The sequence below is a fragment of the Mus caroli genome, chromosome 1 (assembly GCF_900094665.2).
Source record: "Mus caroli chromosome 1, CAROLI_EIJ_v1.1, whole genome shotgun sequence".
Taxonomy (NCBI): domain Eukaryota; kingdom Metazoa; phylum Chordata; class Mammalia; order Rodentia; family Muridae; genus Mus; species Mus caroli.
This window is the reverse complement of record NC_034570.1, coordinates 65,925,408-65,951,038: the sequence shown is the minus strand read 5'-3', so window position 1 is coordinate 65,951,038 and position 25,631 is coordinate 65,925,408. Positions and strand designations below refer to the sequence as shown.

Here is a 25,631-nt window from a genome sequence, read left to right as displayed (position 1 = left end):
CTGTTTCAAACAAACAAACAAAGGCCATAAACAGCCCACTTTCCTAAAATAACAGTTCAGTTCGTAGCACTATCTCAAAGCTCCAACCCAACTCACCTCATCATCCTTTGCTGCAAAGACCTTTAGAACTTGATGTCCCATGAAGAATCTTCTATGAACCTACAAGAGCATGAGAGAGAGAAAACGCGCTTTGAAATATGCACCACTGTAAGGTCACATGTTGCTAAATGTCTGCTCAGCATGTTCTTACTGGAAAACAGCAAGAGCAGCTGGAAACAACCGAGTACTTGAAGCTCAACTACATGAGCACCTAACGCATGGCCTGTATTGTCCTATATGTCGTGCAGTGAAGACGGAGGAGTGAGCAGGATAGAACCATGTCCCTCAAAAGCCTCAATAGCTGTGTGATTAAAAGCAATGCTGTGTTACCGTCCAACACAGAGCACTGCGCTAGCCTGTGAGGGTTTCAGAAGACGTACGTAAAAACTGACCAAGACTTGGGAAGTAGAAACTAACCGAATGGAAAATGTAATGGCTGGAGAGCTAGCTCAGCTGGTCAGAGCACTTGCTGCTCTTACCAAGGCTATCAGTTGTGCATGATGCCCATACATACATGTAGACAAATCACTCACACACATAAAAATGAATACATCTTGAAAAAGGAAAATGTAAAAGCAAGGTCTATGCACTGGCTCCAGGGCAGACATCACAGCGACTGCAATCTGGAGTGACAAGAACAGAGTGTATGTGTTCATTGGTCCTGCTTTTAGAACAGTGCCGGGGCACAGCGCAAGGGAACAGGTGAAAAATGAGCGATTACAAAGACTGTCTCCGAAAGTCTCTTAGGAATGAAGTCCTCAGGAGATGTGACAAGCCTCTAATGTACTGCAGACGACAAAGAAAGCCAACTCTGAGCAGATCAGGGCAGGGAAACTCGTTACAGAAAACGTACAGCTGGTGCCTCCCCGCTCCTGAAATGCAGTCGGGGTCACAGAACTCTACCAATACCTGACTAGAAAATGAACGTTAACGCTCCTGAAATCGCAGCCCCTACACCCATCCACCAAGCTCTGGCTCTCACTGCCTGTGGAGCCTGGGGCTTTTCTAGAAGGACGTGCCATGTGTGGTTCTGGGCAGCATTTCTCATCTGCTTTTCCCTCGCACTCTTTCCTCTGAAGCCTGGAAACAAGGAGCACGTTACAGTAGCTGCAGCTCAAGCACACAGAGCTGCAAAGGTGTGAGGTCCAAATGTCCCTCGCTTCCACTTCTACATCCCAGCTGAAAACCACTATGCGAAGGCATACAAGAATAACCCTACACTGCCAGTACAGCAGATCGAGAGATCCCCTTACCCTGATAGAAATTATAATAGTCCTTGACTTATTCAAAAAATAGCTAATGAGGGAGCTGGAGAGATGGCTCAGCAGTCAAGAGCCCACACTGCTCTAGCAAAGCCTCGAACTTTGGTTCCCAGCACTTATGTCAGGTGACTCACAACCCTTGTAACTCCAGCTCCAGGGGATCCAACACCTCTGGGTTCCACGAGCCCCTGCGTTCACATGCACATAGCTACACACAGGCACACACACACACACACATGCATAATTAAAAATAAAAGGGAATCTTTAAGAAATAGCTAATGACATCTTTATCTAGTACACCTAAATGACTTTTTAAAAGAACAGCCAGGAATCTGGAGGAAAGCTAATTACCACAGTCTTTTCTGTCTCATAATTATCTACCCAGAATACTTGACAACTTAGCAAGAGAACTGAAAAACTGCTTGATATTTTAAAATAAACAGTGTGTACACACACACACAAGTGGTAGTGTGATTGGCTAGCAAAAACAGTCACCATCCACACACAAAAAATATTTCACACCAATTCATTCCAAAACTGGTGTTTTGTAAGCATTCCAGCTGAAGATGGGGTGGAGGAGCATAGGATTTCATATACAATAACTGACAACCACTAGTCTGCTAAAAGGTGCGCCTCTGTATTATGTCCTATTCCGTATGGAAAATACTCTGCAACGCCTCCTGTCCTCTGGGTAAGATCATACGTGAAAGCTATATGTACAGTGGACTACTCAGAACTGTGCTAGTTCACATGGTAAGAGTAGTACTGGACGATGGCCCAGTCTCTGGAGTCAAGGAGACCTGCCTCAAAATCCGCAGCCACTCTCGTTTCACTGTAAGGTCTTGGGCTAGTTACATAACAAGGCTAATCCTCAATTTCTTAACCAAAAAAGTGCCTACAATAAGTACAATCCTGAAAAGGTAATATTAACTGAGAATTTTTATCAACTGCTTACACTGGTTGGAACACTGTAAGTGTGCATTAATGGTAGTTATAATTACAGTATTTCATGATACTTGTCTAAGACAGAACTTTGTTACAAAGTTGAGCGGGGCATTGCCTGGCTGTTGGTTAAAGAGATGAGCCTGGGCTTATCCCATCTCAGGCAACCTGTGAGACCTATGAGACCCTTCTCTCACACTGGGAACAGGAGGGCTCTTCTCTTTGAGATGGACAGCCTTTACCCATTTTCTAAGCCCAGACTTGAACAAAAGTATTTTCCTCCTTCAAAAGAACAATCATTATAATAAAATTGATTTATAAGTTAAAAAGAGAGAACATGATTTTAAAAGTAAAATTTGAAGTTAATAAATGTCTTTTTTAAAGGGACATGTATTTTTTTGGTTATGTTGGCCCTGTTTTTGCTTTGTTATTTAGCTAAAATAGGCCCCTACTTGCAGCCTGACAAAGGTAATTTCAGTATGAGCAATTCTAAATTATACTAAAGGTGTTTGAGATAGGGCCTATCTGTCTATCTAGCAAGGGTGGAAAGAGTAGTTTCAGTGAGATGTAGTAACACAAGTCTTTAACCCCAGCAACTAGGATGCAGAAGCAGACAGATCTCTGTGAATTCAAGACCAGCCAGGATACATAGTGAAATGCCTCTCACAAAAGGGAGAGAAGGGCTGGAGAGATGGCTCAGGGGTTAAGGGCACTGGCTGCTCTTCCAGAGGAGCCGGGTTCAATCCCCAGCACCCACATCACAGCTCACTGCCTTTAACATCAGTTCCAGTGGCCCAGCACCCTCTCTGGACTTCTGCAGACACTGCATGCACATGGTTCACAGATAAGCATGCAGGCAAACAGCCATGTACATTAAAATAAGAAATAGAGATATATCTTTTTTAAAAGGGGAGACAATTTCTACAAATTGGTCTAAATAAGGTTAGTTTCACTCATGATTAATAAATATTAACCTACATTATTTTGCAATGCAATTAGTTTCTCCTTAAAGAATTTTTAGGGGCCCAAAATTCCAGAAAGTGTTATGCTCGCTTAGCACAGCCTACTTCAGTACATTCTTAGAGATCTTAGGTAAGTTTGCCCACTTTTTGGCTTAAAGAGGTTTGGTTTGTTTGTTTGTTTGTTTGTTTGTTTGTTTAGAAAGTGTGTGTGTGTGTGTGTGTGTGTGTGTGTGTGTGTGTATGCAGTAAATACATGCCATGTATATACAGGTGCTCCTAGAGACTGGAAGAGGGCATCAGATGCCCTTGACCTAGAGGAACAGGCAACTGTGAGCCACCTGACTTGGTGCCAAGAGCCAACTTCTAGTGCTCTAGCAGTTGTTCATGTTCTTCACCACTGAGCCATCTCTCCAGGCCTTGAAGACACTGCTAACAGTATAGATAATCATGAAAGCAATTCTCCTACAGCTCACTGAATTCACCTAACACTAAGACTACAGAAGGCCTGTGTGCTAGGGCACACGGATTCAGACTATGGGTGGTATTTACTTTCATTACAATTCCCTTGAGTTCTCCTAGAAGAATCTCTTCATCTCTATGAATTTAGGGAGAAGTTCACATACAAAGATACTTGCTGGAGTGGTGATGCAAGCTTTTAATCCCAACACCCATCAGGCTGAGGCACGAGGATCTCTGAGTTCAAGGTCAACCTGGTCTACTGAGTGAATTCAAGGACAGCCAAGGCTATCAGAAAAACCATCTCAAAAACTAAAATAGTAACAATAACAATAATATTAGTATTCATCATTTTGTGGTCTACCCCAAGGACAGCAAACCTAAGATCTCTGGAAATACTGAGCCATGCTTCCTAGGACCATCTGTGGAATCCCATGGCAAGCTGCTGCATGTCCCCTTTTCTGTACCCCATGTTATCTGCACTTTGTGCCTACAAATTGTGACTTATGGATAAGGGTCACATCTTAGAACCCCCCAAAAGAAATTGAGGGAAAAGGTGGCCAACCATGAACCAATGATACTCCGGAGTGTAGAGATGGTGCCATGTCTAAGTACACAACCTTCTCTTCCAGAGGAACTGAGTTCAAGTCCCAGCATCTATGTCATGTGGCTCACAACTGCCTGTAACTGCAGCTCTAGGGGGACCTGACTCCTGTCCTTCCTCTAGCACCTGTACTCACACACACATGTGCCCTCACACCCACATGCCCATTCACATTCACATACACATGCCAACTTACACACACATGCCTACCCCCACCCCACACACACATACCCACTCACACACACACATGCCTACACACACACATGCCCACTCACACACACACATGCCCACTCACACACACAGGCCTACACACACACATAGACACACACACACATAGACACACACACACATGCCCACTCACACACACATGCCCATTCACACACACATGCCCACACACACACACATATGTACTTCCACACACATGTGGACACACTCGTGCATGAGCACACACACACATATATACACACACTCAGTCACACACACACATGCACACAGAAATTAGTATTTTTTAGATTAAAAAAAAAAGGCAACACTCATCCCCAAAGTACATTTTAGATACTGAATGAGAAGTAAGTATGAAGTGTAAATAAAACGAGTCAAAAGCTCAAGGCATGTACTCTGTCCACAACTGCAGAGTAATTGCTGTACCTGAGAAGATTTACAAAATCCCAAAACAGAGAAGCACTTCCCCTCAGATCTATATTTCATTTGTTCCTCATCCACTTTAGAAAAAGGAATGATATCACTTCCGTAGCGGTACCCTGGAGAATGAGAGCAGAGCATGTGTTAGCCATGTGGGGCCTGAGGTAAGCTGTGTACATGCATCAATACATGTTTAAATACATCAACACGCGTGTATACACATTAATACATGTGTATATACATCAATACATGTATCCCAGAGCCAGTCTCTTTGCTCCCTGGAACCAAATTACTGCCCCCCAAAAGCAGAGGCAGAAACAAAGCACATGGGCCGCTTACGGACGATTAAGGTCTAATTACATTTTAAGGCAGCATCCTCTGCAGTCTAGGTACCTTAATGATCACCCAGCAGAGAAGACGCACAAACACAGCACATTAGTCATCCTCCGAAGACGACCGTGTTGACTGCAGGACAAGAGTGAGTTGTAAACATAATCAAAAGCCCATTTATTCAGAAACCCAGAGGTCCACACAGAGAAAACGGCCCATCGGAAATCTTCAGAACAAAATGTCCAAAAAACACATGCTGGAAGTAGACATACCTGCAGCCATCTGACAGAGGAAGCCCAAACGCTGTTTTAAAAGCATCCAACTGACAAGCCCCACACTCTTCTGGGTTTGAATTTACTCTATTACTGGGACTCGGCTGTGTCTGCTTTCAGGGTCTTAGGTTGGATAAATAAGGGCTCGTGTGTCCCCACTACAAGTGAAAGGAAAAAAGCCAAGCCCAGCCCTGTTCTCCGGTATCTGCTCTCCTGTGGCACAGAGTGTCTCTCCAGTGTGAATGCAAGAAGGGTCACCAGAACCCCAGAAACAGCGGGAGTCCCAAGACAGACTGTAATCCAGTGTCTAATCAGTCCGTGAGGCTGCTGGGGTCATGTAATTAATAAAAAAAATTTTTTTTAAAAAGCAATTTCTAGTCTCATGCATGGCTTTTTGAAAAAGACAACCAATTCAAAAGTTCCAACCAAAAACTCAACAGGGAAACGCATGAGACACGATTAAGCATGGCATCCAAACCGAATGGTTTTGTTTTGTTTTGTTTTGTTTCCCAGTCACTTGTGTGCAGGTAGGGGAAAGGGTACACACATGTGTGCATGAGTGCTCACCTGAGAGTACATGTACTGTTCTCCACCTTACTTTCTGAGACAGGGCTTGTAAGCAAGCCAGGAGCTCCCATTCCAGTGCAGCTGACTGGCTAGCAGGCCCCTGGGGCTCACCTGTCTCCACCTCCCTAGTACCAGGGTTGCAAGTGTGCACTGCCATGCCTGGCTTTATTTTATTTTATTTTATTTTATTTTATTTACTTGTTTATTTGGTTGGTTGGTTTTTGGTTTTATTTTTCAAGACAGGGTTTCTCTGTGTAGCCCTGGCTGTCCTGGAACTCACTCTGTAGACCAAGCTGGCCTCAGACAGAGATCTGCCAGTCTCTGCCTCTGAGTGCTGGGGTTGAGACATGTGCCACCATGTCTAGCCCATGCCTGACTTTTCTGAGGGTGCTCTAGATCCACAGCCAGGTCCTCATCCTGGCACAGAAGCACCTTGCTCACCAGCCATCTCCCAGACCCTACACCAAGTATTGTTCTAACTTTTTCTTGTCATCAATCATGCTCTTATTTGAATTAATAAGAATCATGAATCTCAGAGGTGCTCGTGAAAACTAACTGTGCTTTCTGGTTCTTCTACTTCAAGTGCAAATAAGGTTCCTACAAGCCAAGGAGGACAGAAGAGACTGTACCATACCACCATACTCTGCCTCACATGTATCTACTACATCCTCTGGGTAAGAAAGAGAACAACTCACACATGAGTGAGTAGACAGTGGAGGAGAGGCAAAGGAAAGTGGTCGGTAACAGAAAGGGAAGAGGAAAACTGACGAAATTCCATCCTGTGACCCAGGCCGTGCCTAACGCTTCCCTTCAATTGCCTGCCCTAATAATCTGTTTGTTCCAGCTAACAGACCTTTTTTTGAACAATTTAAAGAACTGGTCCCCTCTCCTCTAGTCCCTCCCATTTCTAAACCAGCTATCCCACTCATCTACCCACGGAACACTCCTAAACACAGTAGACATATGTGAATCCCCTGAACCATCAACGGCTCCATGAGCTTTAACATCATGCATGCATTCTGAGTCTATCACCCCAAACCCTTTCGTGGCCCGAGTTCTGAACAGACTGAAGAAACAAACACTCAGTTTAGTTCTGCGTCTGCGAAGCTAGCTGTGTGACTTTATGTTAATGAGTATCTTTCAGCTTTGGCCAATCTTGATCATCTACTTGATGGGATAATAACTTTGGAATCACCATGGAAACACTCCTCTGGGTGTACCTCTGAAGTTCTCTACCTGGGTTAACTGAAGTGGGAAGACCCACCTTTACTGTGGATGGCACCATCTCATGAGCTGGGGTCCAGAGCTGAACAAAAAGGAGAAAAAGAGCTGAGCACAGCTTGCTGAGCACAGATGCGGTGGGCCTCACATCCCTGCCACCTGCCCTTCCTTGCCTGGCAGACTGTATCCTCAAACTGTGGGCCAAAATAAGCCTTTCCTGACTTGAGTTGCTCTTGTCACAGCAGTAAGAAAACTACCTACTACAGTCCTTCTGTGGAAAACAGAAATAGCAACGGTGTCTGCTTCATTAGGCTGTGACAATAAGAGAAAATGCAGGCTGCTACTCAGGATACCCCACAGGCCCTCTGAGCCTGGCCTGCATTTTACTCACGCTCCTCTGCCCACCCTGAGCCGGTCCTTCCACCAGATAGAATAATCCAATGATCCACTAATGACAAGCTCGTGATTCCAGCTCAACTACAATTCCAAAAGTCATGCTCTATGCTCTGATACTGAACTCAATCAAACTAGTAGATACTGCAAAGTATTCATTATATTCTGTACATAACTGTATATACTACCAGCTTCAAACTATCCCATTCCCTCACACACTTAAATACCTGTGGTAAGATGTAACACCATACATGAGGGTTTTTTTTTCCCCCAGAACTGGAAACTTAAAACTACACTAAGCAGTGCACAACCTGGTAATAAGCTAATCCATGCACCCTGGCTGCCATCTTAAGCATCATCTGGCATCTGAGGATTTGAGCTCTTGAATATTCAGATATTCTCAGCTAGTTTCCAAGTCCTCTGGATAAAGATGTCGTCTAAACATACTATTTAGGTCACATGGGTTGGGTATATTTAGCCCAGCTTTAAAGAGCCTAGTGTGTTTAAGCCACGACAACAACCACAGATAATATTTTCCCCTAAGGGAGCATAGCCAGTAGGATCTAAGACCTGACATTGGCGCTTGAAGAGGAAGGGCAAGAGCTGCTTCAGCGCTTGATAAGCACACTCCTAGCGCGAGTGAATCTGCGCGTTGAAGAAAGCCAAGGACAAGTCCTGTCACTTGACACATTTAAATTTGGAAGGATCAAATACACAGGTCCTTCCCCCAGAGCCATCTTGCTAGAGTCCACACTGGCCTACAGGACCCAGTGTTTCTGCTGTACCCCTGTATCTCAAAGAAGTGTCTCTTGGTGACCAATCCACGCTGCCTCCCACCACCTTAGAGAAAATCTCTCTTGGGTGGAAGTGCAGACACTTGCTTCATACCTTGAATAGTGTCCTCTTTGGAAACTTCAGTTTCATCATCGTCGTTTAGGCAATAAACAGTCTCTTTTTGTATATCTTCCTTCCTTAGCGTTCTTGCATCCACAACTACCCAACTCTTCTTAAATTTCTCCTGTACAATCTATTATCAAAAAGATAGATAGAAAATGAGGAGAGACAAGATACTGACCAAAAAAAATGAAAATCTGACCGACTCTCTGAACAACTATTCTACCTACAGTATTAAGCCTCTTCTCTCCTTTTATTAAATTTTGGTTTATTTCAAATGGGAATGCCTTATAGCTGTTTCTACATTCCCCTTTTCTCCTTTGGTAGGCTATAGGCACAAACTGATTTCTGAATACACATATACTTTCTATAGAAAACTCTCAAATTGACTAATAAAGAGGGAGAATACATTTTTCCATTGTCAAAGGGAGGGAGAAGCCAACAAAGGAAACTGTGAGAGTATATTTTCATCCCTAGGCATGCTCTTTTGGCCTTGACAGAAACCAAAATAACTCAAAATTACCTCTATGGTTCTCATCATGTACATGGGAATTAAGTTCTTAAACATTCAAAAATATCTGTATATTTATTTCTCAGATTTAGTTATACTTTCAGCATAAGGGGGGTGAGGGGGACAAGGAAGCTCATGTTGAAGCTTAGATCAGATTCCTGCTCAGACTGGAACTTAAATAACTGCAGAAGGCAACTGACTTTGGAAAGTGAACTCTGATGCGCAAATGCACATGAGTACCGACACACAACCTGACACTAATGAGCCAACGTTTTTGACATCCTATAGATGCTATTACTACTGGACCAGTAACTACTGAACTAGGTATGACCATATCTCCCCAGCTCTACACATAACTCTGGTGTATTATTGACATCCCCACTATGACACACAAAGACAAGCTAATCCATCACAGCTTCTTTCCCCTAAAAGGAAAAGACACCAAGGCCTGAATTCCTGAGGAAGAGGGACTCCAGCCATATTATAAACAACGGTTAAAGCCTCTCCTCGCACGCCTTTTAGATGAAAAGCTGCACAGAGATTAAATCAAAAGGGAGAGCAGTAAGAGAGGCAGTAATTATACTCTGAATAGCTCGCACATGAATTGTCAGCTTCTTACATAAGCATATTTATCTGCCTGGGAACACGGCTTTAAAAAAAGCACTTTACTACCTACCGATTTATAGGCTACAATCTTTATAGACAAGTTGGGGCCAATGGTCAGTTGGCAGGGCCAGGGCATGGAACGCCTCTCAATCTTCTTAAAGACGCACAGTTGTCGTAGACACTCACTTAATAAAGAAAAACACATAATGAAAGACAATTTTCCAATGTTAATTTAGAGGAGATGGTCTTCTTATTTTACTATGATCAGACGTGTGTTGTTGTTGATTATAAAGACAGAAAGAGCAGCAGACGGTAAGAAAATGACAACCACGGCTGGGAAGGAGCCAGAGACAGGTGAGCTGGCTTGGGAGGGAGAACTCCAGTCACTGTCCTGACAGGGAAAGAGACTGCTGGGCCTCCTCTAGTAGATCATTTCTTTCCACTATACCAAAGATTCTTAACATCTACGCTGGACCAAGGACACCACTGAGGAGATGACAAAACCACATTCATCAATGAGCTGGCACACAATGGAAGGCGCTCAGCCCCTCCCAGAAGACAAGAGGATATGAGCCCCTGCTCTGGAGTATCACAGGCAAGGTACCAGCCTACAGTTTTGCTCACAGTTCATTACTTAATGCCAACTCCCTCAATAAAAGACAGGATGGTTTCATAGGCACACAACAGAGACAGTTACATAAATACTACCCAGGGAATAAAGGAATCCCTAGCCTGTTTGGTGGAGGAGGGCAGAGAGAAGATAAATGTAACTTAAAGCACTGCTTCATTTAAACAGGGGTGACATTCAGCCAAGTGTGGTGGCGCACACCTTTCATTTCAGCCACCTGGGAGGCAGAGGCAGGCTGATCTCTGAGTTTGAGGCCAGGTTGGTCTACAGAGTAAGGTCCAGGACAGTAAAGCCCTGTCTCAGGGGTTGGGGCAGGGAGAAATAAAAGTCAAGCCTGGTTCTATCTGCCTTTAGTCAAACAGAACAGGAGACCACATGAGAGGTAGGATGTGGTATCCAAGAGAGAAAGAGCAAAGGAACTGATGATCTAATACACACAATGTACAAGCCAGACCTTACGACTGATGTCCTTGGTACAGATCAAAGAGGTGCCTATGAAGTGGTAGAGAGGTACCTGACATTACCCAGTTAGAGTGAGAGAGACCGCAACAGACTCCAGTCCTCAGAACCATGGTAGCAAGCAGCTGTTCTGCCTGAACCCCTGCCTCCAAAGCTCATGGTACACCCTGGCTTTGGGTTTGTGGGAAAATGACTGCACCAGATCTAATCTGTCTCAGGAGACATTACTAGTCCAACCATGACAACCATGAGGTATGGAGTCTGTAAAATGAGAATTTTTTTTAAAATTATATACTTTCTCACAGCCAATGTTGTCATTTTTCCACAAGCCCCTTTTCTTTCCAATTAATTTTTTTGCCTGAACATTCAGTCTTTAATCTCTGATTTCATTTCTACAATCACCAGGCCAAAGAGCATACATGTGCAGTTTCAGAGAAACTGAATTTGAAAATCCAGTTGTTTGCAGTTGACTTAAATAAGAACAGTCATCGTATTTGAATGACAAAGTTCTGACCTACATAGAAGACCCGAAACCAAAGCAGTTTAAAGTACTAAGACACAAACATAGTCAATGATTTATCTGCTTGCTGGGGCACAGGGGAAGATAATTTTAAAATAGTGAACTTATACTAGCTCATTACACACTAGCTTAAGGCATGTATTCCCAAAGCTGAGAGAGAAACAGCTTAAGAATGCATATCTACACACAGTGTGACAAGAACACATATTAGTCATCTGCACACAGTGTGACAAGAACACTATTAGTCAAGATGTTTCACTTTGTAGGATTTCTCACTAGTTCCTTCGGTGACCCCTTGGAAAATTTCATTCCAAGTTACCAATAACTTCAGGGGTTTCCGTATTTATAAAATTATGGTGTGTTTCTTGTCAATTACAAATTTCCAGAAATACTTAAGAAAAACTGTAGCTGAAAAAAAAAGAGGTCAACTGTTGCTACTCATAAAAACACCAATTGCCAACCTACTTCAACCGAGAGCTTTGCGTACAGCCCTTGATTCCACGTAGCAACAGATCAATGGGATTAATTCCTAAACAAAGGCAGCACTGTCCGAGGCTCTGAAGCCACACAAGTCACTTCTTGGCCAACTTTGTACCGCCACCTTTGCCAAGTTTCACTCCTCAAAAATATGGCAGTGGGTCCATATAAACCTTCCCAGATTCTTTGCTCAGAATAAGTGTGCCTCCAGCTCTAACGGAAAATAAGACAGATTATAGAGAGAGTCTCTCCCACGGCCTCTGGACAGATAGGAACAGCAGTCTCTTTCAGGGTTACACGGTACTTCAGGGCTTCATCCCTTTGATTGTTTTGGTTAGTTGGTTTGTTTGTTTGTTTGTTTTACATATTATTTCTTTATTTTATGTATAGACCTACACTGTAGCTGTCTTTAGACACACCAGAAGAGGGCATGGGATTCTATTACAGATGGTTGTGAGCCACCATGTGGTTGCTGGGAATTGAACTCAGGACCTCTGGATGAACAGTCTGTGCTCTTAACCTTCCCAGAGGCCATCTCTCCAGCCCCCTCCCCCTTTGGTTGTTTCTCAAGTCAGGATTCCACCTTGAAGCCTTGGCTGTCCTGGAACTTGGGGGCTCTGTAGCCCAGGACTGACTCCCACTGCCTCTGCTGGGACTAAAGGCATGCAACACCATCACCTGGCCAGGGATTTCATCTCCCTTTCCAACACCAAGGTGGACATATTCCCTTCACAACACTATCATTGTAGTGACAATGGTTATGAACTCTTCACATTTTGAGCTTGGACTTTGGGTGTTTTAGTTGTCTATACTTATCTGAGAGGGCATTTGTTTGCTTATTTGTTGTACCAGGACTTGCTCAAACTATTTAATGATCTAAAATAAGGAGGAGGAGGAGGGGAGGGGAGGAGGAGGAGGAGGAGGAGGAGGAGGAGAAGAAGAAGAAGAAGAAGAAGAAGAAGAAGAAGAAGAAGAAGAAGAAGAAAAAAGAAGTCCCAAATAAAAACCATAATATTCCTTCCCAGATGCTCTCTAAACCTGTATCAAAAAGTAAAGGAACACTGAGAGTCTCAGGCATTTAATTACGAGTTTTAATTTCTTATAATTAAAAATGGTTCTTGCTAGTACAGCTACTATGGAAATTAGTGTGGAGGAGTCAGGCACTATGCTACTATATAACTTTGGGCATCTGCATCCTACCACAGAGATACCTGCATATCATGTTTATTGCTGTTCTCTTCACAACAGTAAGGAAAGAAACCAGCCTAGACGACCACCAGCTTATGAATGGATAATGAAAATGTAGTACATATATACAATAGAATTGTATTCAGCTTTAAAGGAAAGGGAAATTATAAAATCTGCATGAAAGTGGATAAAACTGAAAAATAGGGCTGGTGAGATGGCTCAGTGGGTAAGAGCACCCGACTGCTCTTCTGAAGGTCCAGAGTTCAAATCCCAGCAACCACATGGTGGCTCACAACCATCCATAACGAGATCTGGCACCCTCTTCTGGAGTGTCTGAAGACAGCTACAGTGTACTTACATATAATAAATAAATAAATCTTTAAAAAAAAAAAAACTGAAAAATATATTAGGTGAGATAAGTCAGGCTCTGAAAAATAAATAATACATATTCTCTCATCTGTATTAGGGGGAGGCTGGCTTCTAATTTTTATATATGTAGATTATGTGGGAGTTTACAGAGTCTGGGAAACCAGAAGGGCCCATACACGGGGACAAAAGAAGCCTGAACTCATGTGTGTGTGTGTGTGTGTGTGTGTGTGTGTGTGTGCGCGTGTGTGTGTGTGTTTGTGTAGAACAGTAAGGAGACAGAGAGTCAACCCAAACTAAGGCTCTATGAAAAAGCTGTAAGGAGGCCGGAGAGACAGCTCAGGGATTCAGAGCACAGAGAGCTCTTGCAGAGGACCCTTGTTCAATCCCCAGCACCCATATAATGGCTCACAACCATCTGTAACTCCAGTTCGAAGGATTCAATACCTGCTTCTGACTTCTGGGGCAGTGGGCATACATGTAGACACACACATACATGCAGGCAAACACTCATACAAATAAAGTAAAAAAAAGCTAATCTTTTCTAAAAGTCTTTCTAAGCCATAAGGAAATCATCCTCTCTGTAAGCTGATTAGAAGAGAGAACTTTAAAGACTTTGAGCAGAGAGGTCCAGTTTCCTGTGTGGGTGACAAAGCTGTCCCAGAAGCCACAGGTTACTAAATGAAAACCCCAGGGGCAGGTTACTATTATAAATAACTGGTAAGGGAAACTCCTGAGATCCTGCAAACAGTAGGGCTATTGCCTCTACTGTGTGTTGCACAACAGAACTATGTGGAAAGTCCCTCCTGCAGAAGGCACTATGTGATCTGGTTGCAGGGCACAGAGAAAGCAAGCCAGTGCTGAGTGAGAAGCTTGCTCTCTGCTGTGTAGCTTTCCCAGTGCTGGAAGATGCTTTGCAGACTGCTTTGCAAACTGTCATCAAAGGTCTTACTCAGTCCACGATGTGGACACTGTATACTGTGATAGCAACCTGACAGGCCCACAGATGTAACCAGAGCGTGACTGGCAACCAACCCCTCCACGCCTGAATTTAGGGTCCATGACACAGAAAAAAGGCCACATTTAGTATTGTAAACCTAGTCAAAAGCCCACGGCTACAAAGGTCACAGGCCCTAGCAAAGAAGCTACCACTGTTTTGCTAAATTGACATAATATCCTCCTCAAATTGTCTTTATTAAAAACTGTATGTCTGTGACTGTGCCTGTTTGGGTATATGCACATAAGGACACACTCAGGACCCCTGGAAGAGCAAGAAGCACCCTTAACCACTGAGCAATCCCTCCAGGCCCATCAAATTCTCTTCTTAACACTTATGTTTCTGCACATAGATTAGTGGTGCTCTGTCCGAGAATCTTTTTGTAGTAGGTGGTGATTACTACAGGTAGGACTATAGGTGCTCAAAGTGCTAAGAGTTAGTGCTTGTTGAATGTTCTGCCCTAAGTGGAACATCTATATTATCACCTACAAGGCTCAGGGAACACTGCAGAAGATGGGTCATAAAAAAATGTAAAACCTGGAGGACGTGGTGGAATGTTGCAGAATGTTGTATTCCAAGACTGGGCCTTTCAACACTCCATCAGGGTGTGGAGGGGCTCACAGGTTCTGCCCTTGCTTCAAGTTCTATAGGCAGTTAACACTTTATAAGAAAGGAGGATAGATTTTTTTTTTCTTTTGGTAGGATAAGAAGAGAGATATTTTCTTCAATAGCATGACTACAGGTAAGCCAGTTATTGTCTATAAGTAATCCCTCACCCACGCTCCAGTAAACAGCCCTCATTGAATAAACCCATCAGGTCACCAAAAACAAAAACAGACATGAAAGTAGAAAGGAAATACAGAGAAAAGGAGGGATCGGTAGGAATGGGAGGGCAGGAGTGGGGTGAGTGTGATCAAAAGACATAATTCACATGAATGAAAAGACATAACAAGAGGCTGGAGAGACGGCTCAGTGGTTAAGAGCACTGACTGCTCTTCCTAAGGTCCTGAGTTCAATTCCCAGCAACCACATGGTGGCTCACAACCATCTGTAATGGGATCCAATGCCCTCTTCTAGTGTGTCTGAAGACAGCTACAGTATATTTCATGTATATGAATACATGAAATAAATAAACCTTAAGAAAAGAATTTTTTAGAAAAGACATAACAAAAACAATTACCTATAACCAATATATACTAATAAAAGGACTTAAGCATTTTTTAAATGGGTCTACTTTAGTAAATGTATAAATATAAGTGTGGTCCAACACATGTGCCCCAAGCCTGGATGAAGATGAAGCCTATCACTGTCTCGGAGGCCTCTATACGCTCCCACACTTCAGTCGCACATCTGGAAATAAATGAGAACCCAGGGCAAACCATACCAACTAAGAAAAGGAGATTAAGAGGGAGCTGGAGACGACTTCTTTAATAAAAGTCAGAACACTTACTAAAGAATGACTGCGAAGTCAAGAACAGCTCAGAGAAAGGCAGCATTAAGGAGCCATCGGATGAGAGAGATCACGTGGGAAGACGGAGAGTCGCCACTGGTGTCCCCATTTCCTACCTGAAGGAATAAATTTCATCCAGCCCGTCTTCGCCTTCTAACGACAGCATCACCCTTGTCACCATGCGGATGCCTTCCTTTTGCTGCTCAGTAAGTCCTTTTTGAGGGAAGGAGGGTTTGAGGTGATCCAAGTCAGAGTTCAGGTCTCCTCTCTCGCCAGGCTCGCCATTCTTGTCGATTGGAAAAGGCAGACTATTGAGAAAGAAGATAAGCTCTGATTCCAAACCTGGATTCCAACCCTGTGACTGTTACTACCAATGGGGAAGATGCCTGCCTATCAGTCAACCTTACTCAGCTCCCTAATTTTATCTGTCAAATGCAGTGTATCTACCTGAGTATTACTCCAGCTTTAAATAGCCAACACTCCTTTGATTTGATAAAAAGGGAAAGCTGGCTGCCGGCAACCAAATAACTAAAAAGCTCTCTGTGTGAAAAACGAACAGTTCCAGTCGGGTCCTGGATCCTTTCTCTCCATCTCCATGGTTCACTTCACTGCACCTCCACACTGCCTTGTTCTGGCTGCCCTCTCAGATTGGCATCTTCCACACTGCTCTACTATGTTCTGTTGCTCTGTGCCCCAAATTCCCTATATTGAAAGCGAAGGGGGGCGGGGGCAGGGGTGGACGGGGATGGGGCAGGAGGTTGATTTGATGGCTGAGCAGGCGACTGAGTGCCCTTCTGCCTTTTCCGTCCTTCCTATCATGTGATGTCACAGCATCACCTGGGAGACAGACATCCCCTGCACCAAATACAAACTTTGCATCGGCACTGTGAGCTCAGCCTTCCCTTCCCCTAGACCTGTGAGGGGAAACTGTCTGTCTGTAAATCACCTGGCCTGTACTGTCACAGCAACTGGAATCGACCGAGGCAAGCTCATGCTGCCAAGCTCTACTACCTAAGAAGGACTCTGTGTGCTTTGTTTTGTCTATTGACTCTGTGAGTTTCACATCACCCACCACAGTCCCACCCATCTCCTGCCCTTCATATCCGTCCTCCACCCTTGTAAACCCCCTAAAAAAATCAATAAAAGCCACACAAACAAACAAAACAAAGCATAGAAAACTTCTTGTGTGGACATGGTAGTGTGTCACAGTGTGTCCCACAGTATACCTCTGAAGGACTCAACTGTTCCACCCTCTGACTTCAAACTTACAAAAATCTCAGGAATCAACAGTCTGAGGAAGAGACCTAGAAGAGCTCACTGAGGGTCACTAATACCAAAGGTTAAAGGTCAGAAGAAATGTTTCCTAGAGCAAGGCCAGGTACCACATAGCAAACAGAGTGCTGGAGAAGCCACCTAGGACCCCTCAAGGATTCGAGGATGAAGCTGAGAATGTAGCTCAGTGACAGAGTGACTGACTGCCTAGCATGCACAGGACCCTGAATGCCATAATGAGAAATAAGAGGTTGTGAAACATAAAATACTTAAAATTCAAATGCTATTGTGACATTAAAATCTTATCCAAAAATCAGAATATTCCCAGACAGAAATAAAACCCAATTCTGTTATGTTTCTCTCTAGTTATTTGTTTGAAATGAGGCTAAATCTAGGTTGGGATTACAAACCACAAATTATACTAGATAATCAGAGGCCGGGGAGCTGGCTCAGCAATTAAGAGAACTTGTTAATCTCACAGACGACCCAGGTTTGGTTCCCAGCACTTATATGGCAGCTTACAACCACATGTAACTCTACTTCCAGGGGATCCAATACCCTTTTCTGGTCTCCACAGGCACCAGGCACATATGTGCTACACAGATATACATGTGAACAAAACACCCGCAGGTTGAAAATAAAATTTAATTTAAAAACATATTAATCAATACATGTGCAAATTGAAAAGCCACCCAAATCTATTCAAGATAATATTATGATATGGTACTGTAGAAATGTTTTCATCTAAACAACAGCATGGATTCTCATATACTACGTCAGTGGAGATTTCTGCTTCTCTTCTCTGAAAAGGAACCAAAGCCACTGAGCTGAAACAACTGTCCCAGAGCCACTCAGTCACCTGACCAACAGGGTGAAGCTCTTGTGCTCCAGCATCCCTGATTTCACTCCATTCTTCCAAACACAGGCGGCCAAATCGGGTAACCCTTTCCCCCAACACTCTGTAGGTCACCCCTGTGTGGATGGATACTTTACAGGCCATCAATCATTCTGCTTGCTACACTTAAAATAAGGCTTTCTGTGTAAGCCTTTTCGCCGTTTACTTAGCATGACAGATCCACATGGCCTGCACAAGATCAGCCTAGAAAAAGTCACAGTAACAGCTCTTTCTCTGCTGTATCTGACCAGAGTAGAGGAAGCTAAAAACTCTGCCGAAGGAACAAGTGTGTTTTAAATGGAACTAAGGCAACTGGCAATACATGGACTGCACTGAACAGTGGCAGCTTATCCTACAGGAAGAAAACAAATGCAAGGGAGCAAATGCGTCCGGTGCGTGCAAGCTAGCAGAAGACAGACCACCTTCCTCCTGAGCACACCACTGTGGACGCACATAGAAAGATAGAGAGATCAGAAGCAGCTGACGTCAGGAGAAAGTGCAGTACAATATGCTTCAAATAGGAGGCATCCTGAGACTACGGGCAGGAAAATGAGCTAAGCCGGCCTTCCGCAGCACTGAGAAACCCCAGCTCAGTGACAAGTGCCACTTAAAAAGCACTTAATTTCTCTGAAGTACCATCTTAACGAGTGCCGATATGGTGGGCTCTTCTGAAGTCTTCTCTATAGTCCCCTGGGAAGGTGTCCCTCAGCAGTCTTAAGGGGGACACACGTGCATGCCAGAAGGGTTTGTACTCCCCCATGGCAGGCAGGCAGTCTAAGAGGCTGCAGGCTTACCACTCTGAACTGAAGGCTTCTTAGTGCAGTTCTCAATTTGAAAAGTGAACGTCCCTGATCAGATTAATAATTCAACATCCTGTATCATCACTCTGCTTCGGCCAAAAATAGGACGAGAAAAATGGGTTTTAAATGCAGCAGGAAGGATTAGTATGACAGGGATTTTTAGTGGGGATGTAAGACACAGAAAGTAAAGGCTAGAGGAGAAATTCAAGTTACTAGGAGAGGAGGGACCCTCTTCCTTTTAAATTATAAAATACACGCTTTCTCCCAAAATTTTATAATATACATATTACATTTTATTATGTGTCTGCATCCTGAGAAAGGGTTAAACATACATATTATATGTGCTATATTCCCAACATAACAGTTCTGTCTACCCTCAATCTACTGCTGTTTGTAGGTATCACTCTCTGAGCCACACAAGAAAGGAACTATCAGGGTGCTGATGCCATCTATGCAGACAGGAGATAAACTAAACATCCTCAAAAGATGGAGTCTGATTCTTTGTTTTTTAAATTCCTTGATTCTTAAAATCCTAAATAGCAGTGATCTGCTATTTAGCTCAATTTCTCAATATCACTATTTTCCTTCTCTTTCTTACCTCAGCTCAGAACCGTTCCATAAACATAGGAATGGCTGATAGATGCAGGGTGGCCAATCCCACCTAGCAGCTCCCCCTGTTCAGCTGAGACAGAAGCCCCCCTGGGAGCCATCTATGTAGGCCCTGGCCCCTGCATGAGGGGTGCCGAGATCCCCTATGCATTACTCTCAGGATCTTACAAGAACTGCAGAGAGATGCCAGACTCCTTCAAGTTACAAATTATAACGTCCAGTTGGTCCTGGCTGAGCGGGCTGCTGAGGTCCGTGAACACTTCAATATGCTTCTTCCCAAACTTCTTCCCTCTAAAAGACAGAATGAGCACATTAACAAGTCATTCTCTGCCAGGCGTGGTGGCGCACGCCTTTAACCCCAGCACTCGGGAGGCAGAGGCAGGCGGATTTCTGAGTTCAAGGACAGCCTGGTCTACAGAGTGAGTTCCAGGACAGCTAGGGCCTCATAGAGAAACCCTGTCTCGAAAAACCAAAAAAAAAAAAAAAAAAAAAAAAAGGTCATTCTTTGAGGCCTAGGGAGGTGGCTCACCACAGAGACAACTGCCGCGCAAGCCTGTGGCTGCAATCACCAAAACTCAGCCAGGGCTCACAAAGGAAACTAACTCCGTGAACTTGTCCTCCGTCCTCCAGCATATGCTGCAGCATGCATACACAAGTGGACACACATGCGTGTATGCATGTGCAAGCACAGACACAAAAGACAAAAAAAAAATTTTTTTTTAAAAGCGATTTTAAAGGAAGTAGTCTCCTAAATTTTTTTCTAAGAGCTGAAATATACGTGATCACTGATCAGAGAGATGGCGTGAATCTAGATATAATTGATTAAGTGTGGTTACATTCTCAAATGTAACTACAGTTACATTTGAGCTCAGTTAAGCTCAATTGAGTTCCTATTAAATACAAAATCAGCTTCATATAGTTCACACTGGGCTCAACATTACAAAATGTCATATTCTTATGTGCCCAGCCCTGGTTTCTAGCACTGTGACTGAAAGCAAAGCCTTCCCACCTGCACAGCTTCAGAGCATAAACAGGGGACTCCCAGCTGTAAGAAGCCATCAGCCTGGCAGCTGCGCTTCCCAAACACCTGGCTGGGAACGACACCTGGGACTAGTTGCAGGCTTTTGCAAAGGATACAGACTGAGAAACAATAATAGAGACTCAGGCCCGGATATTATCACAAAATCTCTTTTCAAACAATGCAACCCTGTGTGTTCAAGGGCACATAATCACTTTTAAGACTCAGTAATTAAGCAAATGGTAGTCCTGTGTTTTAAACTTTCATAAGCTAGAAGGGCGCTGCCAGACTACCGTGCTACTTGATTAATAACAAACCACGGGTCTTCTGAACACATGGACCCCTGTTTTTCCCAGAAAGCCCCACTCCTGTCTTCAGGTGAGACACTCACATGGTTTCACGCTGAATCAAATCCATGCACACTACCAGGGCGTCCAGGACTCAGCTGGTTAAGGATTGAAAGAACACCAACACTCCCTTCTTAACCATGAACATCACAGTTTCTCCCAGCAAAGCCCATACTACTGACAACAGCAGACACTGGACAACTTAAAAGGGCTTGCCCAATGTGTCCCAGACTCTATTTCATAAGTGCTTTCTATCAACGTACACATCCTAACAGATAGTGTAGAGGAAAAAACAAGAGATTTAACACATATCCATTTAATGAAAACTCTAAGATGTCATTTAACAGTTCTTAGAACCCGTATTTGGTCAGCAATCCATTCTTAAAATACAATGCAAGCCAGCAAGCCACACCAAACACAGCAGCACCTCCTAGTGGTTAAGAATGGTACTACTAATTTTTTAGAAAAATACTAAAGATATTAGAACCCTATTCTCTGTCTGTGTGTGTGTGTGTTGAGATACGGTTTTATTTTCATGGCTAATCTTAACTGTGAACTTGACACACCTAGGAGGCTGAACCTCAACTCAAGAATTGTCTCCATTAGATTGGCCTGTTGGCATGTCTGCAGGCATTTTCTTAATTACTAAGTGGTGTAGAAGAGCCCAGACTCTAGGCAGGTGGGCCTGGGCTGTTTGAGAAAGAAAGCTGAACATGGGGGTGGAGGCGAGGGAGCCAGTAAGAAGCACTCCTCCATTTGTTTGTGCTTCAGGCTCTTGCCTGGGCTCTTGTATGGGCTTCCTCCCATAAGGAAGCTAAAATGAACCCTTTCCTCCCAGTTTGATTATGGTCGGTATCTTATCACACCAACAGAGAATCAAATTGGAGCAGGCCTCCATGGAAGAGATGAGAAATCTCTGCTTCAATAGCAACCTTATTTTTTTTGGCATAAAAACATCCTCCATCCCGAAGAGCAGAGCCGGTTAATTAGCACAGGAATCTGAATAGACTTCATTTGTGGTGGTTTGAATGAAAATGGCCCCTGAGGCTCGTAGGGAGTGGCACTATTTGAAAGGATTAGGTGTGGCCATGTTGGAGCAGCTGTGACATTGTTGGAGGAAATGTGTCACTGGGGTGTCAGCCGGAGTGTCGGTCTGTCTGTCTGTCTGTCTGTCTCTGTCTGTCTCTCGGTCTCTATCTCTGTCTCTTTCTCTTACTGCCGCCTGTGGATTGAGATGTAGAACTCTCCAGTCTGCACACTGCCATGATAAAGGACTGAACCTCTGAACTGCAAGCCAGCCCCAATGCAAACCCATTCCCTGGTCAGTATGTGCATATACTCCCTCAGACTCCCCCCTTCCTCTACTTACCAACCTCTCAATATCACAGCGCAAAGAAAGAGCAAGACACTAGAAGCCCTGGAGCTGGGTACTAATTAACTCCATATTAATTACACAAACACCCTTTCCTCGGAGGAAAATATGCCCAGATAGTCAATCACATCTGGGACTCTGGGAGAGCCTCACCAAACTGGATTATGATTCCCCAGATAAATGGGAAAATCTTGTCTTTTTAGGCACAGAAAGGATACAGTCGGCTTGTTGAGAACTTGGTTGGATTTTGTTTCCGATGTCTTCCAGCAAATCAAAATCTGGTAGCATCAGGTGTCTGTGCACTGTGATGTTCTGATACTGGTCCTTGCCAGCAAGGGCATTATCAGTGCCGTCTGTGCCATAGAGGACTAATGCAATCTCATCTTTGCTCTCCGAAAATACCTAGGAAGGAATAGCCAGAGGCTGAAGACTATTGGAATCGCCTTGGAGAACACCTAATTTTCAGGGAGCAGGAAGGCCATTACCCCCCTTAAGCAGGTCCCCAGGGCCACCAGATACCAGATTAAAAAAAACACGGGACTACTAACAATGATAGTTATGCCCTAAGCACACTTTTTCTAGTTTTTTAAAATTATTTTATTATTATATGTAGATGGGTGTTTTGCCTATGTGTGCATCTGTTCATGTTTGTGGTTGGTGCCCCAAGAATATGGATCCCTGGGAAGTAGAGATGCAGATGGTTGGGAAGCACCATGTGGGTGCTGGGAATTGAGCCCACCCTCTGGAAGGGCGGCCAGTGCTCTTAACCTCTGAGCCGTCTCTCCTGCACCTAAGCAGGTTTGTCATTATCTGTAGGTCTTAACTTTCATCTCAGCACAGTAAGCGCGCATGCCTCATTCTCTTTCTGCTCCCGACTTAGCTGTGACTAGCACTTCTCCGTCCCTGCCTCCTTCACTTCCCCAGAATGACGGGCTTGAACCTGGACTGTGAAGTAAAATAAACCCTTTCTCCTCTAAGCTATTTTTCATTAGGTTTTTTTTCTTTATACCAGAAACAGAAACTATAAACCAGGGCAGCTGTTTTTGAAGCAGGGTCTTTTCCTGTAGCCCAGGTTGGCTAAAAACTTGCTGTGTAGCCCAGGCTGACCTCAAATGCCCCAGTCTTCTGAGGGCTGAGGCCAGCAGCATACATCACCATGCCCAGATTACAGAACAGCTTTATTCCTGAAAGCAACACTGTCTGATAGGGAAAATTATCTTTCTTACTTTGCACACAGGGCATTAAAGCATTATGTTAGGTGTCTCCAAGATAGCCAACATCCATCCCTTTGCATTTTCAGGCTACTTTTTATTAAAAGAAGGAATTCTAATTCCCGCTCCATCCTTAAATGTGACCTGGCCTTAGTGACTTATTGACAAACACAAAACAACAAAAAGGCATTCTGAGATTTCTAAAGCTGGGCTATGACACTGACACAGGCAGGGCCTCTCCATGAAACCCATCAGCCATGAACAGTGACTCTCCTCCCCCACCCCCCTTTCTCTTGGTTCTTTGACACAGAGTTTCTCTGTGTAGCCCTGGCTGTCCTGGGACTTGCTCTGTAGACCAGGCTGGCCTCAAACTCAGAAATCCTCCTGCCTCTGCCTCCCAAGTAAATCAAAGGCCTGGGCCACCATCCAGCTATGACTTTTTTTTTTTAAGATTTATTTATTGTTATATGTAAGTACACTGTAGCTGTCTTCAGACACATCAGAAGAGGGCATCAGATTTCATTACAGATGATTGTGAGACACCATGTGGTTGCTGGGATTTGAACTCAGGACCTTCGGAAGATCAGTGAGTGCTCTTAACCTCTGAGCCATCTTGCCAGCCCCAGCTATGACTTTTTTAAAAAGTCAATTAAGATATTAAGATTTGTGATGCACTGAAGAAAAAAAAAAAATAACTAGACTGGGCACAAACAAATTGAAGGGCTTGCCCGAGATCTTGGGGTTAGTAAATGACAGGTAAAGCAAGGATTCAGATGCAACTCATCAGCTCTAGAGACTTTTATTAAACATTTTATACTGCCTTTCCTTTCCGCTAGCAACTATTGTATCTAGAGAAGAGGCCGGATCAGGAAAAGCAAAGGATATCGGGCTCCAGAGGTAAGCAGGCTTGGTTACATGTAAGAAATGCCCCCCAGACTATTGAGAAACACAGGCTAGAAATACAGTGGAGGCTGGCGTCTAATGTTAGGAGACAAAGGCTGTGAGTGTTCAAAGTGTGGGTCACAAGCTCAAGGTTAATCTGAAACGTACGTACCTGTCGTTGGACAAACATAGTCATCACTTTCTTTGCTTGTTCAATTGGAGATTCTTCACCAGGAAAGGAGTTACCCATGGCAACCCCCACATCCACACACAGCACAACAGCTGCCTAGAAACAAAAGCCCAAAAAGGACACAAGAAAAGAGACGCTATTAGCAAAGTTTCTGAAATGGGTCCCTGTCCTGCTACGTAAAAAGGATAAAGGGAGAGAATATGTGCATATATGTTTAAGACGTGTTGAGTTTCAAAAACACGTAAAGTTCCACTCTGGAGAGCCTGTGAATGGCTCTACTATTTCCTAAAAGCCACATAGACAGAGGGGTCAATCATGTGACTGATGAAGTTACAGTCATAAGCAATGGCACCAGGTCATTAAACAGCAATCATATATTGTGGACTCTCTGGGTTTCTTTTCCTTTTGTTGTGGTAAAATACCCTGAGGAAGGTAACTTAAGGGATAAAGCCTTTATTTTAGGTCATAGGTCGTGTTATAGCTCATCATAGTGAGGGAGCCATAACAAGTCAGCAGGCACTTGAGGCAGCTGGTCACGGTACATCCAGCCACAGCTGGTCATGTTACATCCAGCCACAGCTGGTCATGTTACATCCAGCCACAGCTGGTCATGTTACATCAAGAGCACAATGAATGCACACATGCCAATGCTCAGCTTATCTCTCCCACTTTATAAGATCCTGAGTCTTTTGAGGAGGAAACAGGAGTACCCACAGTTGAGATGGGTCTTTGCTCATCAATTACCATAATCAAGACAATCCCCCACAGGCAGGCCCAAAGGCCTATCTGATTCTAAGGCCCACGATTCTAAGGTTTGTCAACTTGATGATTAATACTATCACAGAGACTAAAAAAGTAAAACAAATCAGAAGCAGCAAAACCAGGCATATGTGAAGCTCTGTGCATTCTGCACACAAAATTTAATTAAACAGAAACCACAAAAGGCCTGAACTCATAATTTCAAAGTAAACTATAGATTGAGTCACCAAGATGATACGGCTTTAACAGTCTATCCTCACAAACATTTTATGTTGTTAAAACACTATAATATATTCAAGAAAGAAAATGAAGATATTAAGATTTGTGATGGGGCCCATTGGACTTGCAAACTTTATATGCCCCAATATAGGGGAATGCCAGGGCCAAAAGAATGGGAATGGGTGGGTAGGGAAGTGGGGGGCGCTATGGG

The 25,631-nt window shown here is 43.8% G+C and overlaps 1 protein-coding gene across 1 annotated transcript in view; it reads right to left on the bottom strand.

The window, feature by feature from the left end:
- Xrcc5 (X-ray repair cross complementing 5) overlaps positions 1-25,631 on the bottom strand; it is an 87,752-nt gene that overhangs the window by 60,121 nt on the left and 2,000 nt on the right. The window contains exons 2-10 of the mRNA XM_021156574.2: positions 24,425-24,538; positions 22,378-22,561; positions 20,832-20,880; positions 19,591-19,713; positions 15,963-16,154; positions 9,832-9,946; positions 8,639-8,777; positions 4,974-5,086; positions 97-159 (exon numbers count right to left, since the gene is read on the bottom strand). Coding sequence (XP_021012233.1) covers positions 97-159; positions 4,974-5,086; positions 8,639-8,777; positions 9,832-9,946; positions 15,963-16,154; positions 19,591-19,713; positions 20,832-20,880; positions 22,378-22,561; positions 24,425-24,538 — 1,092 coding nt within the window. The remainder of the gene's footprint in view (positions 1-96; positions 160-4,973; positions 5,087-8,638; positions 8,778-9,831; positions 9,947-15,962; positions 16,155-19,590; positions 19,714-20,831; positions 20,881-22,377; positions 22,562-24,424; positions 24,539-25,631) is intronic.